The sequence below is a fragment of the Cryptotermes secundus genome, unplaced genomic scaffold (genome assembly GCF_002891405.2).
Source record: "Cryptotermes secundus unplaced genomic scaffold, Csec_1.0 scaffold816, whole genome shotgun sequence".
In the NCBI taxonomy this organism is placed as follows: Eukaryota; Metazoa; Arthropoda; class Insecta; order Blattodea; family Kalotermitidae; genus Cryptotermes; species Cryptotermes secundus.
In genome coordinates this window covers 3,809,523-3,821,760 of record NW_019724601.1, presented here as the reverse complement: position 1 = coordinate 3,821,760, position 12,238 = coordinate 3,809,523, and the positions used below count along the sequence as shown (strand labels likewise).

At 38.7% G+C, this 12,238-nt stretch overlaps 1 protein-coding gene across 2 annotated transcripts in view; it reads right to left on the bottom strand.

Moving 5' to 3' along the window:
• Window positions 1–12,238, bottom strand: part of LOC111862485 (fatty acid synthase) — a 123,711-nt gene that overhangs the window by 22,326 nt on the left and 89,147 nt on the right. For both annotated transcript variants that reach the window (XM_023847951.2, XM_023847949.1), the window contains exons 13-18: window positions 9,551–9,852; window positions 7,606–7,750; window positions 5,825–5,941; window positions 4,954–5,062; window positions 1,384–1,641; window positions 582–758 (exon numbers count right to left, since the gene is read on the bottom strand). In XM_023847951.2, the coding sequence (XP_023703719.1) occupies window positions 582–758; window positions 1,384–1,641; window positions 4,954–5,062; window positions 5,825–5,941; window positions 7,606–7,750; window positions 9,551–9,852 (1,108 nt within the window). The remainder of the gene's footprint in view (window positions 1–581; window positions 759–1,383; window positions 1,642–4,953; window positions 5,063–5,824; window positions 5,942–7,605; window positions 7,751–9,550; window positions 9,853–12,238) is intronic.

The window sequence follows — 12,238 nt, the reverse complement described above, 5'->3', positions numbered from 1 at the left end:
GTTACATGGAGAAGTGTGACTCAATTATATATGACAATTTAAAGGGTTCTTTAAGTAATCATTGACGGATGTGTCCACAGTACAAGTGCTGATTTTTCATCCTTTCTTCATGATATGAATATGCAGGTCTGTAGTCTATTAGTCCCTCATTCCATCTTCTAGCTTAAAATTTTTTAAATGCATCATTTTCATTTAAAAAACTTGGTATTAATTCTCTAACTATCAATATAATTTACAGTTGACTTTATATGATATATATATTCATATTATTAGCTCTAACCTATAAATTATGTGAAACGTGTTTCAGAACATGCACTGAGTTATTAAATCCCATACTTTGCTGTCTTGCCAGTTTTGCACTAATGATCATGTATTATGACATAATAAATAAAATTCGTCACCATGAAACTCAGGGTATGACCATTATGCAAGTGTGGTAAGTTAATGAACAAATAACATTAATTGTTTAATCCCCAAGTTTCAACTTATGACACTACATTCCAAATGTTTTATAACATAGGTAACTTTAATTCTGAAAATCGGTAATATGGCTGAAAACAAATAACATAAATACAACTCACCTTCCCCCCAAGAGAGAGCTTCAATAATCTCTTTATGTTTCTTGGTGTTGATGATGGCCCTCTGGAGCCGTGTAGGGAGATAAAGTTCTCGTGTGTTCTGTCCCAGGATTGAAAACTGCAGCATTGTGTCCATGAAACTGATCCAGTTACCTTGCCACTCTAGTTTGCCACTCACACCTGACATCACAAAAACATACATAACAACACAGTTCTTTACACACACAAATTTTTACACTTGTTAATTGGATCAGTTTCTGCAGGGACCTCCAAAACACAAGCCTAGACCGTTACTACACGAATCAACTTATGTTATAAGAACACCCAGGAAAATTGACATTTTCTAAAATATTTTGAAGTGTACTGGACTGACCACATCAGAAAATCATGCAATAATGGAGATAACTGTTACGTTCAGTGAGTAGAGCAAAGACAATGTCCAAAAAAAATGCTTTGCTCCTTGTAGTAGCAGAAATATAAAATTTCTATCCAAGAGAATAAACTTATTTTTTCACTAGTATACTGAAAAAAACATAACTACATCAGAGCCCAATGAAAGAAGAAAAACAGAAATTGTGACACTGTGTGACTGGTGACATTAGAAGCAAAATGTAATAAGAGAACATAGCTTATTCTTAAATGTACCCTAGTAGTAAACAATCCTGCAAAAACAACATTCTAACTTCCAAGTTCATTCCTATAGCTCACCTATAGTAATTTCTGTATGTTATAACAATCTTGTGTACAGAATCTATATGACACTGAACTATGAACAAGGCTGTGTGACTAATCAGAAGAACTATACCTCTGTTGTCAGACTCAGCAATACCACAGAAGACACCACTATAGTCATATCCTCGCAGACGGAGATCTTTGTAGATGTCAGGTGTTCTGAGGGGGAGGAGTTCAGGTTCAGCAGGTTGAACAGGTGCAGGAAGATCCAACTGTTCCTTCTCAATGTCCTCAGGAATGTAGATACGGCCTGACACCACGACTGAACCTCCCTCACAGAGTTCAAAATCTCCAGTTCCATCAAAGATGTTAATCAGAAACTTCACAGATCCTGTCACCAACATACAGCAATGTCAATGAGTTAACATTATATGCACCCTGATAATGATATGTCACTGAAATCCAAGATCACCTTTGCTAGACATTAAACATGCTTCCAAAGCCATTTGAGGCAAATTCCATTATAATTCCTACAGGGCTTACATGGTTATAACAGGATTAATCTTCCACAAGAAGTTCTGGGAAAAATGTATGAAAAATACTACTATTCCTAAGCTTCAATTTCCACAGTGATGCTAATATAACTAAAAATTAGTAGTAACACAAGAAAGTGATCCATTTCTGTTTATTCCATTAATATATACAGGGTGTCCCAGGAGGAATGTGCCAAACTTCGGGAGGGTGTTCCTTATGTTAAAGTATGCCGATATAACCCAAAACATCTATGTCCAAAGTTGAACGGTTACGGAGATAATGGCCAGAGAAGTGTCAAACTTTGACCGGGGTTACACACTTGTTGATTACAAAATAGATATTAAAACTGGCAGGAATATGTGGATTCTGTAATGTTAATAATGTACGTAACATCAAACCAACTTGTGAGTGACGGAAAGCCATAAAATTGAAGTACAAAATACTCGCTCGCCATGTCATAATTGTCCTTAGGTTTCCAAGCAGTATACATAACACATGACTGGCGTGCGATGACGTAATATGGCTGCGCTATGAGCCGACCACATAACTCTTATTATACCTACATTCACGGATAATCTCTTTTGGAATTTCGTTTCCATTATCTCATGTGGATTATTATGGGACCACGTATGCACATTTCGTAAATTATTTACACCGTCCAGGGTAAAAGACGCCTCATCACTACACATGACACATGAATGGCAAGCGCTGGTGTAACATGACTGACTGCATATTCTGCTATAAGCCAACTACATAAGTATTAAAATACAGTACCTGCTTTATAGTAATTGTTCAAAGTGTCCTCCGCCAGCTGCAATGCAGTTTTCGGCACGCATCATGAGGGATTGGGTAGCAGAAGCAATGTTGCCTGAATGGTGACGTATGTGCTCTGCCGCTGCAAAAATACGATTCCGCAGTGCTTCTCGGGAATCGACCTTAGTTTCGTAGACTAAGGTCTTCATGTGGCCCCAGAGGTAATAATCTAGAGGCGTAAGATCTGGCGACCTCGGTGGCCATGCAATGGGACCACCACGACCTATCCAGCGGTTAGGGAAGGATTCATCTAAGTAGTGTCTCACGTGCTGAGTATAATGTGGAGGAGCCCCATCATGTTGGAAGTACATTTTCCTCCTTATCGTTAACGGGATGTCTTCCAACAAACATGGTAACTCATTCCTTAGGAAGGCTCCATACGTGTTTCCAGTTAAATTGTTGTGAAACACAAAAGGTCCGATCAACCTGTTCCCAAGCACACCACACCATACATTCACAGAAAATCTCTTTTGGAATTTCGTTTCCATTATCTCATGTGGATTATTATGGGACCACGTATGAATATTTCGTAAATTATTTACACCGTCCCGGGTAAACGACGCCTCATCACTGAATAAAATGACGCTTAACAGTTCGGGATGAGCTTTTATCCAGTGGCAGAAATCCATACGCTGAGCATGGTCGCCTGGTTCCAGATGTTGTACCCTTTGATCATGGTAAGGATACAGGTCTTCGTCATGTAAAGTTCGCCACACCTGCATACGTGATACGCCGATGCGAGAGGCCATTCTACGAGTGGAGAGACGCGGACTTCTATCAATCATGCGAAGAATGTTCTCTCGTGTGTTTCTCATTTGTACATCCTCCCTTTCCGACTGCACAGAAACACTCGGAAGAGAACCAGTCTCACGCAATGTCTGGTGAATTCGCGTAAATACACTTCGAGATGGAATCCTTCGATCGGGAAAACGCCTTTGGTATTCTTCAACAGCAGCACGTGCATTGCGACCGCAAAATCCACACACAAAATGCATATCACAATATTCCACGTGTGAAAACACAAGAGGCATTTCAGCAACTCATCACACAACTAATTTACCACCCATTCACGACCCCGCCGCAACGTAATATGTAGGCTCTGGTAGGTTGCGCATGACATCACGGCTAGTGTGACATCACCACACTCAAGTACAAACAGATAACAGTCACAGCTGACTGTCCACAGTGCGTGGACCTGCAAGAAGACCACACTTTTCTCGGGCCATTATCTCCGTAACCGTTCAACTTTGGACATAGGTGTTTTGGGTTATATCGGCATACTTTAACATAAGGAACACCCTCCCGAAGTTTGGCACATTCCTCCTGGGACACCCTGTATATATACACACACAGACAAAAATAATGTCAAATATATCATGTATGCCTGTAAGTTTATACCTTCTCTACATTTGTAACTGTTGATGGACAAACCATATTGCATACAGAATTTGATTTATGATATATCTCCATACAAATTTTCAAACATAAACCACGTTTCACAGAACCCAGTATAGAATTTAACATGTGTCAAATTATACAGTGATCTGACTCTGGAAGATGCAATATGGAGAACACACAATACCCATCGTTTCCATTAAACAAAAATCTAATAAACATTAATATAAAAAATGTACACCTGAAGAAAAAACAGAACAAAATAATTGTGTATTATCTTTCCAAAAGTTCCGTTAAGGTGCATATAGAAAACTCCCAGTTATCTAGTACCTAAACATTCAGAATTATCAAGGAAAAAAACCCCAAAAAACGACTTTTATTTAAGTTATCCCATACATGACAGTTCCCCTTGCCTTCCCTTATACAGGTGCCTTTACTGTTGAAGCTAGCTGAATTTGTGATCTCATCATAGCATAATACAGAATCTTTCACCCACAATTCCACTGTTACCTATGAAGACTTGCATGCAAGAACAAAGTAAGAGTCTGTTCTGATGCCACACTGGATTTCTAAAAGAATCCCTCCTCCAACTGCAACCAGCAGATTCAAGTAACTGGAACACCACATTTCCCACAAATGCTAGCCAAAGGAGAGCTTACTTTATTGTAGAATGCTTATACAAGTTAATGTTATATCATGTCTAAATGATTTTGTTTTATTTCAAAGTAGATATACTCGTACATAAAACCTGCTACTTCTGACTGAATCCTGAAGGTAGATAGATAACAGTTAACCGTGGGGGGAATAGAACCTCATCCACCAGTAGTGGCTGCTCATATTATGTTAGGTAAAGTGAGGGTAAAACTCCATTCACCTTCAGTACTGTCAGATAGTAGTAATACAGGAGATTATCTTAAAACTGAAGCAAAAGTTGAGTAATAACTTTATGCATCATACTCACCTTCCTTTGGCATAATGGTTGCACGATGAAACTGTACATTTTCAATAACAACAGAGAGGTCTTCGTATGACTTAGCCTGCAATTTGGCAAATGTCTTCCATACCAGAGTCTGTAAAACAGAACATATTCAATATTCTCTCTAAAAGGCAGTGGTTATTGGCTTAGTTATGTGCACTTCTAAGGTCAATGTTTCAAATTAACATACACTTTATTGGATCTCATTGGAAACCCAAGATATGTTTCCGTTTTAATGCTTCAATGATTACATACTTAAGACAGTTAACACCTTCAAGGAATAAACCAAAAAGAAGCTCTGAAGAAAATTACATGCTATGTGCTTCATAAACTCTCATTGTAAAAGTGTCAAACATCAAAATCATCTGTAGCTGGTGAGAATTGAGCTGCTTGCTGTGGTCATTATGAAGACAGCTTAATGTCTTCTAGGGGGTCATTGTGTAAGCTGATAGATAGTTATCAATGTTTAGAAGCAACATACTGCCTCCATCTTCAGGGTTCACTCTTCACATGTTTCTCTGACAGAATAACTTCCTACCAGACTACATTACATCATATCCAAAAGACAGTAAACTTCATGCACATTCTCAGCTTTATTCTATATAATCTACCACACATCCAAGAAGTTTAGATCGTTTCGGAAGTACAAAGACATGACAGAAGAAGTCACAAGAAGTCCTGTGCATGAAAGACAGCACTTTCAGCACCTGATAGAAGATGATGTGCAAATCATGATAAATGAAATAAGCAATATGCAATGCATAAGATCAAAGAGAAATGCAGTAGTCCAAAATTACTTTTTTACACATTCAACACCAATTTTGAATGAATTTAAGATTATATTTTATCAACTAACCAAGTAGCCTGTAGCAGGGAAGAGAACTCGTCCATCAATAGCATGGCCAGCAAGGAATTCGTACTGTTCTTTGGTCAAATCCACATCAATAACACATTCACCAGACCTCATGCCTCCCTACAGAAAAAAAGATCAACAAAATAAAATGTAACAAATTAGAATTAAAATAACAATCAAATTCCTTCCGTCAAATGTGACACTTTTTTAAGTTTTCCACCTCGTCACCACCTGCCTTACATGTTTCGGCTCACCACGGAGCCATCATCAGAGGCATTTATAGTAGAAAAAGAAATCACCAACACACAAAGCTTCACTTTGTCCAAGATAGCCACGTTCCAGTTAATTAAAATAATTACAAATAGTTAAAATTAGCCAGAATGTCGGTTCACTAAAAGTTTTTCACACACCACAGTAGCTTTCTTATTTGATTCGTCGTTAATTCTGTAAAATTATGTTTCGTTGTTTGAAGTAAGAATTCTTAAAATCCCTAGAATTCTTTCCCGCTTGGCCCAATCTTTTTGCTTCGGGATGTTGTTGACGTGTGTTGTCTGTCGGTAGTTGATGTTGCTTGTCTGTGCGTTGTGATGCTTGTGTCACAGACAAGCAACACCAACTACCGACAGACAACACACGTCAACAACATCCCGAAGCAAAAAGATTGGGCCAAGCGGGAAAGAATTCTAGGGATTTTAAGAATTCTTACTTCAAACAACGAAACATAATTTTACAGAATTAACGACGAATCAAATAAGAAAGCTACTGTGGTGTGTGAAAAACTTTTAGTGAACCGACATTCTGGCTAATTTTAACTATTTGTAATTATTTTAATTAACTGGAACGTGGCTATCTTGGACAAAGTGAAGTTTTGTGTGTTGGTGATTTCTTTTTCTACTATAAATGCCTCTGATGATGGCTCCGTGGTGAGCCGAAACATGTAAGGCAGGTGGTGACGAGGTGGAAAACTTAAAAAAGTGTCACATTTGACGGAAGGAATTTGATTGTTAATTGGTTAGTGTGACGGACCAGAATGAAAGACCTTAAACTTAGAATTAAAATAATTACATTTTAAGCCTACACACTCGTGTTTCGCATAAAATTTAACAAATCAGAATTAAAATAATTACATTTTAAGCCTACATACTTGTGTTTCGCGTATGAAAATAGTGAACTCGTTAGACCACCCACACAGAAGTACAAATGTCATATGAAGAAAGGGAATTTAGTTTCTTCATTTCAATATTTTTAGTTCACTATAAACCCACTAATAAAATCAGATAACAGACTTCAAACAGCAATATGCTAATGTTTACTATAATGATGTCAAAACAGCAATGTGACAAATCTGTCTTTAGCGTCTTCTTACTGTCAGAAATTATTTAATCTGATACCCTCAGTTCTAATGGCCAGGGATACACTTTACAGAAAACTCCGTCTACCACATAAAATTATTTATTCTGAAATATGTGTAGAAAGTCTATTGGTATATAAGATAAAATACATATAAATTAACAATGATTTCTTATTGTACTAATTATGTCCAACTGTGTGTCTGCCCTCCCCAGTAATTTCTAAACAAACTTTCATGTAACTGCATATGAACACCACACCTTAGTACCTTTCAATTTCATAACATCAACAACAATACGGTAACTGTGCAAGCGAACCTAATGCCACTTAACAGAGATCATGCAATTTTATGTGGGTACAGAAGTTTCCCTCCCAAAATTTGTATTATCTTTCAATTTTAATATGTGAGAGACGAAATATATTTAGGTACTTACCTTTTCACTAAAGTTGGCAACACTCCATTCCATTGAATGATCCCATTTCACCATTGATGAAAGCATAGGAGTCCCACGTGCTACAGGATAATTCACTCTCTGGTGCAACCGAGCCAGTTTGGGCTGCAGTCCAGCATTGAACAACCTATACAGAAATTGAAACAAAAGTGGGGAATTGTTCTGCATGTGCACTTCTGCATGTACGAACACACACACATTAAAAAAGAAAAAAAAAGTAAAGTACAGCTATCCCTGTAACAGGCCGTGGAGGCCCATAGGGTAGTGAGATGTTGAGGTTCCAACATTTTCTACACAATTGGCTCACAGATGGCGGCAAGGTTGTCAGCCCTATGCAGCAGCCGCCCTTTACCCCAAAGAATATTCCTGGTACTCATTTCTGTTAGAGGCTGAGTCGACCCCAGGGTCATAGTGCTGCTGGAAGGATTAGGTAAACTGAAAAAATCCAATGACCTCATTGGGACTCGATCCCGCGACCTTCCGACTTTTAGCATAGTGCCTCAACCAACTACGCTACCGCATGCCCCCCCCACACACATTTACCTAACTCTTTTTGTGTTAAATTAAACATAACTAACACCATCTAGTGCTCTATCTTTTATAATAAACAGTCATAAAGCCTGACATGTATTGATCATATATAGCCATCTTCAGGGGCATCAAATTATAAAAGGAAACTTTACATGAAATGACTAAAATTTAAATGAACTATTTAAAATATATGAATACAAATTCTGCTTGATGTATTCTGGTAGGGGATGTGATGCAGAAGTAACACTGTCTGGCAGCTATCTGATCCTGTCTTGCAGTTTAGTTGTAAGTGGTGTCTGTGTGTGCTGGAGCTATTGCATTGTTATTATGACTTGCCATTAATTTAAAACAAAAACTGGATGAAATAGATGGTATTTGTTATATTTAATTAATGTAGACAGTCCACCTGCAATAATGCTCTCTATTAAATTATATTTCTCATTCCTCAGTATTCTACATGTTCACTTGCTGCAGACAGAAATCTATTACTGCGATTTTGTGAAAAACTCACCACAGCATACCGATAATAATGTCTGTAACAGTAGAAATGTATTCCATGACTAGGAATGCGGGATACATAATTTTTACACCCATCCTTAAGCACCATGCTTCAGCATGTTTGAGCAGAGGGAAGGTCATCATTCTAGATCTTGGCATCAGATGCAAATTAATGGTCAGTTTTATAATCGACAGCCCCCAGAATTCACTGGACAGGAAAATTATTGGGATCCGTTGCTGGTCTGGACACAGACCAAAGAGAAACTTCTTTGTCCTTGCTGGGAATCAAACCTCAGTGATTCTGCCACAGTTTGTCACAGTCATATTTCTGTCTCTCTGTCCAGTAACAGAATTTGACAGTTTGATGCCACCAATACCACAGCTTATGACTGGAAATCATCCTGAACACATTCCCTCCACTTAACCTCATCATCTATTCTGAAAGTTCAAACCACTTCAAATCCTTAACTTCATCTTCTCCAACATCCATTTGTACCTTTGATCTACGAGGCAGTTCCCACGTTAAATTTCTGTCCAACAGGCCAGCAATTCTGTCTTAACATTTTGCGCTTTTCCTCAGTACTTCCATGCAAATGTTAGGACAGTACCTTAACATTTGTGCCAATCACTTCCTTATACATTTTATCATATTCACCATTGATAACCATATCACATGATTACTGGGTAACTTATGTAGTTGAAGAAGAGATATTAAATATATAAATAAATATATGAAAAAAGAGAATTATCCTTTTCTGTTTTTTACATGGTCATTTTTAGACATAAACTTTGTGTGAAGATCATTTAACACTTCCAAGTTTATCTCCAGACTTTTGCTACCTCTTACTGAAGGTTCAACAAAACTAGAGAGAGATATCTTTGTGACAATTTAACTTACTTGCCAAGGTTAGAGAGCATGAACTGAAGATTATCCGCATGCAGACGTTTCATCAGGCTAACATTGGTTGCATTAACAAGAGAACGCTTGACGATGGCCTGCAACAAGCAGTGGGGTGCCACCTCTACCACCACAGCACCTTCAGGTACATGTCCAAGTGCTTCATGGAAGAGGACGGGTGAGAGTAGGTTATTCACATGGTATGCGGCAGACGAGTACTGTGCCAACGCCGAATTCCAAGCTGATTCAGGGATAGATGAACTGATCCAACGAGATGTGCGCAACTTAGGGTTTGGAATAACCTACAAACACACAATGATACACAAACTTCATATTTCAGTATATTAATCAAAAGAAACTCACCTTGGCCGTACCCCATTCCCCTCCATTCCATGGATTTTAGTTTTAACTAAAGCAGTGTTACTATTTAGAGGTATTCTTTAGGCATGTGTGCGCCTCAAATATTAAAGATCAAAATCAAGACACAAAATATCTCAATCTTGATTTCAACATGGAGTTTTTGGTCGTCATCTTTGAGAATTTCTAGGCAACTGCTTCTGATTTGTGGAGTAGAATGGACACTACCAGATTCATCAACACTGAGCATTTAAGGTTTATGTACTCCAACTAGAACTCCTGCTGCTGTAAAGGGACAGAGTCAGCCCCAATCAATGGACCTGACTGACTAAGATGCACACTCATATCCAGTGACGGAAACAGTCAGCTTCCAAAATGTTGTGCTTCCTTCATTTGCCAAAAATAAGACAATGGGTAATCCAAAATTTGTGTCAGTTTAATAATACACCATCAAAAACCTTTAGATTTATTTAATTCATGAGGAACCTAACCGTGAAGATTCAGATCTCTACTCATATTGAAAGAGACTGCATTTTGGTTGCATGACTGGAGTCCGATTCTCCATAAAAGAAAGGATTTCTCTTTCCATTATCATGTCCAAATTGACTTGAGCTCACCCAGCCCTTATCAAATACACAGAAGTGGTTCCCTCATCACAGGTAACAGGAGACAGTATTTCCATAATTCAAAATAGAATGACTGAAGAAATGGATACACTTAGGCCGCGCCATAGCTCAAGCGGTTAGTCGCTGGCTTCCCACCGCAGCGGCCCGGGTTCGATCCCGGGGTCTGGTCAAGTGGGATTTGTGGTGGACAAAGTGGCGCTGTGGCAGGTTTTCTCCGAGTACTTCGGTTTCCCTTGCCAATCTTCATTCCAACAAATTCTCCATCATCATAATCAACCAGGTCAGATAAAATAGGCAAATCAGTGGCCGCCGTCCAACGGAGACCCAGTTAGACTCCACCCCCCACTAACCGAAAAATGGATACACTTTAGGTTCATTTTGATCATGCTTCACAAAGTCTTAACAATAATGAAACTTGAGAAAATTTTTTTCATTTTACATGCAGAGAAGCGGAAAATGTTAATTTCTGGAGACGAGGAAACCCCTGAAAACAATGACAAAAAAAATGCTGACACATATCACGGGGTGGGATCCATTATTATAAACCAAAGTTGTGTAAGTGTGTATTTGTAAGAATAAATCTAACATATTTTCACATGTATGAGTGACTCTTGATGAGATTTTGGTTTGAATATTGGATTTATTGACCATTTATGGTTTGTAATTACAAGTTAACCATAACCATAACAGAATTACTGTAACCGTACTTCCATCACTGAAAATTATTTAATTGTGGTTATGATCATTTTATGCATTGTTTTCACACCCTGAGAGGCGCTCCTATGGCATGGTACCATCCTGTGACTGTCTAACTGTAATTCAACGTAGTCCTCCTTAGGCTTATGGTGCCACTATTGTCATTAATGTCGCCAGTTTGCTCCTAGTGTTATCTTCCGTCGAGATAGGCAGGTATTTTGGGTGATAAATCCAGGATTTGACACTGTGTGAGAACTGCCAGAGGAGATCTTGAATTGCCTGCCCATGTGCCTTGGAGACCTGAGGTTTAAGATCATCTTGGAAAAAAAAAGATGTGGGACTGGCGCCTGGCTTGACCCTTGGCTGCCTCGTTTCCCAGTAATGACCACTGGGGGACTTGTGGGTGGGAGTTGCCTGAGGGTGTGGGAGTACAGTTGGAGTTTAGACAGAGAACAGAGAAGTGAGTTATAGGAGGAGGTAAGCGGCCTCTGTAGTCTAGAGGTAACGTTCCCACTTCATGACTCGTAGTACGCGGGTTCAAATACCCGGCGGAGGTCGTCAAATTTTTAAGGGTGGAAAAATTCAGGGAACAAGTCCTCCGGGAGGGACTTTAAGCCGTGGGTCCCGTGTCGTAGCTTTACAGCATGTAAAAGAACCTCGTATCTCCAAAGGAGGTCACTGAGCCAAATTAACGGATGTTTCCCGCCCAACAGCAGTCTCTAATAACTCTGGTAGATGGGGCAAGCATTATAATGCTTGCCTACAAAAAAAAATTTTTTTTTTGGTGTCTAGGATTTTAGAACTAATTTTACTTATATTTAAGGCGCTGAATCTAAATATAAAATCAGTTTTTCTCTACCAGCTCTACTTTTTTAGATCAGCGTTTTTGTAACGTGCAGTTCTACACAAAATGTGCAGTTCTAATTGTATTTTGTGCAGTTCTAAATCTCATATGCAAGGATTGGTTCCTGTATATTTGCCCTATTGTCAGTCTGCTGTCCACTGAGTT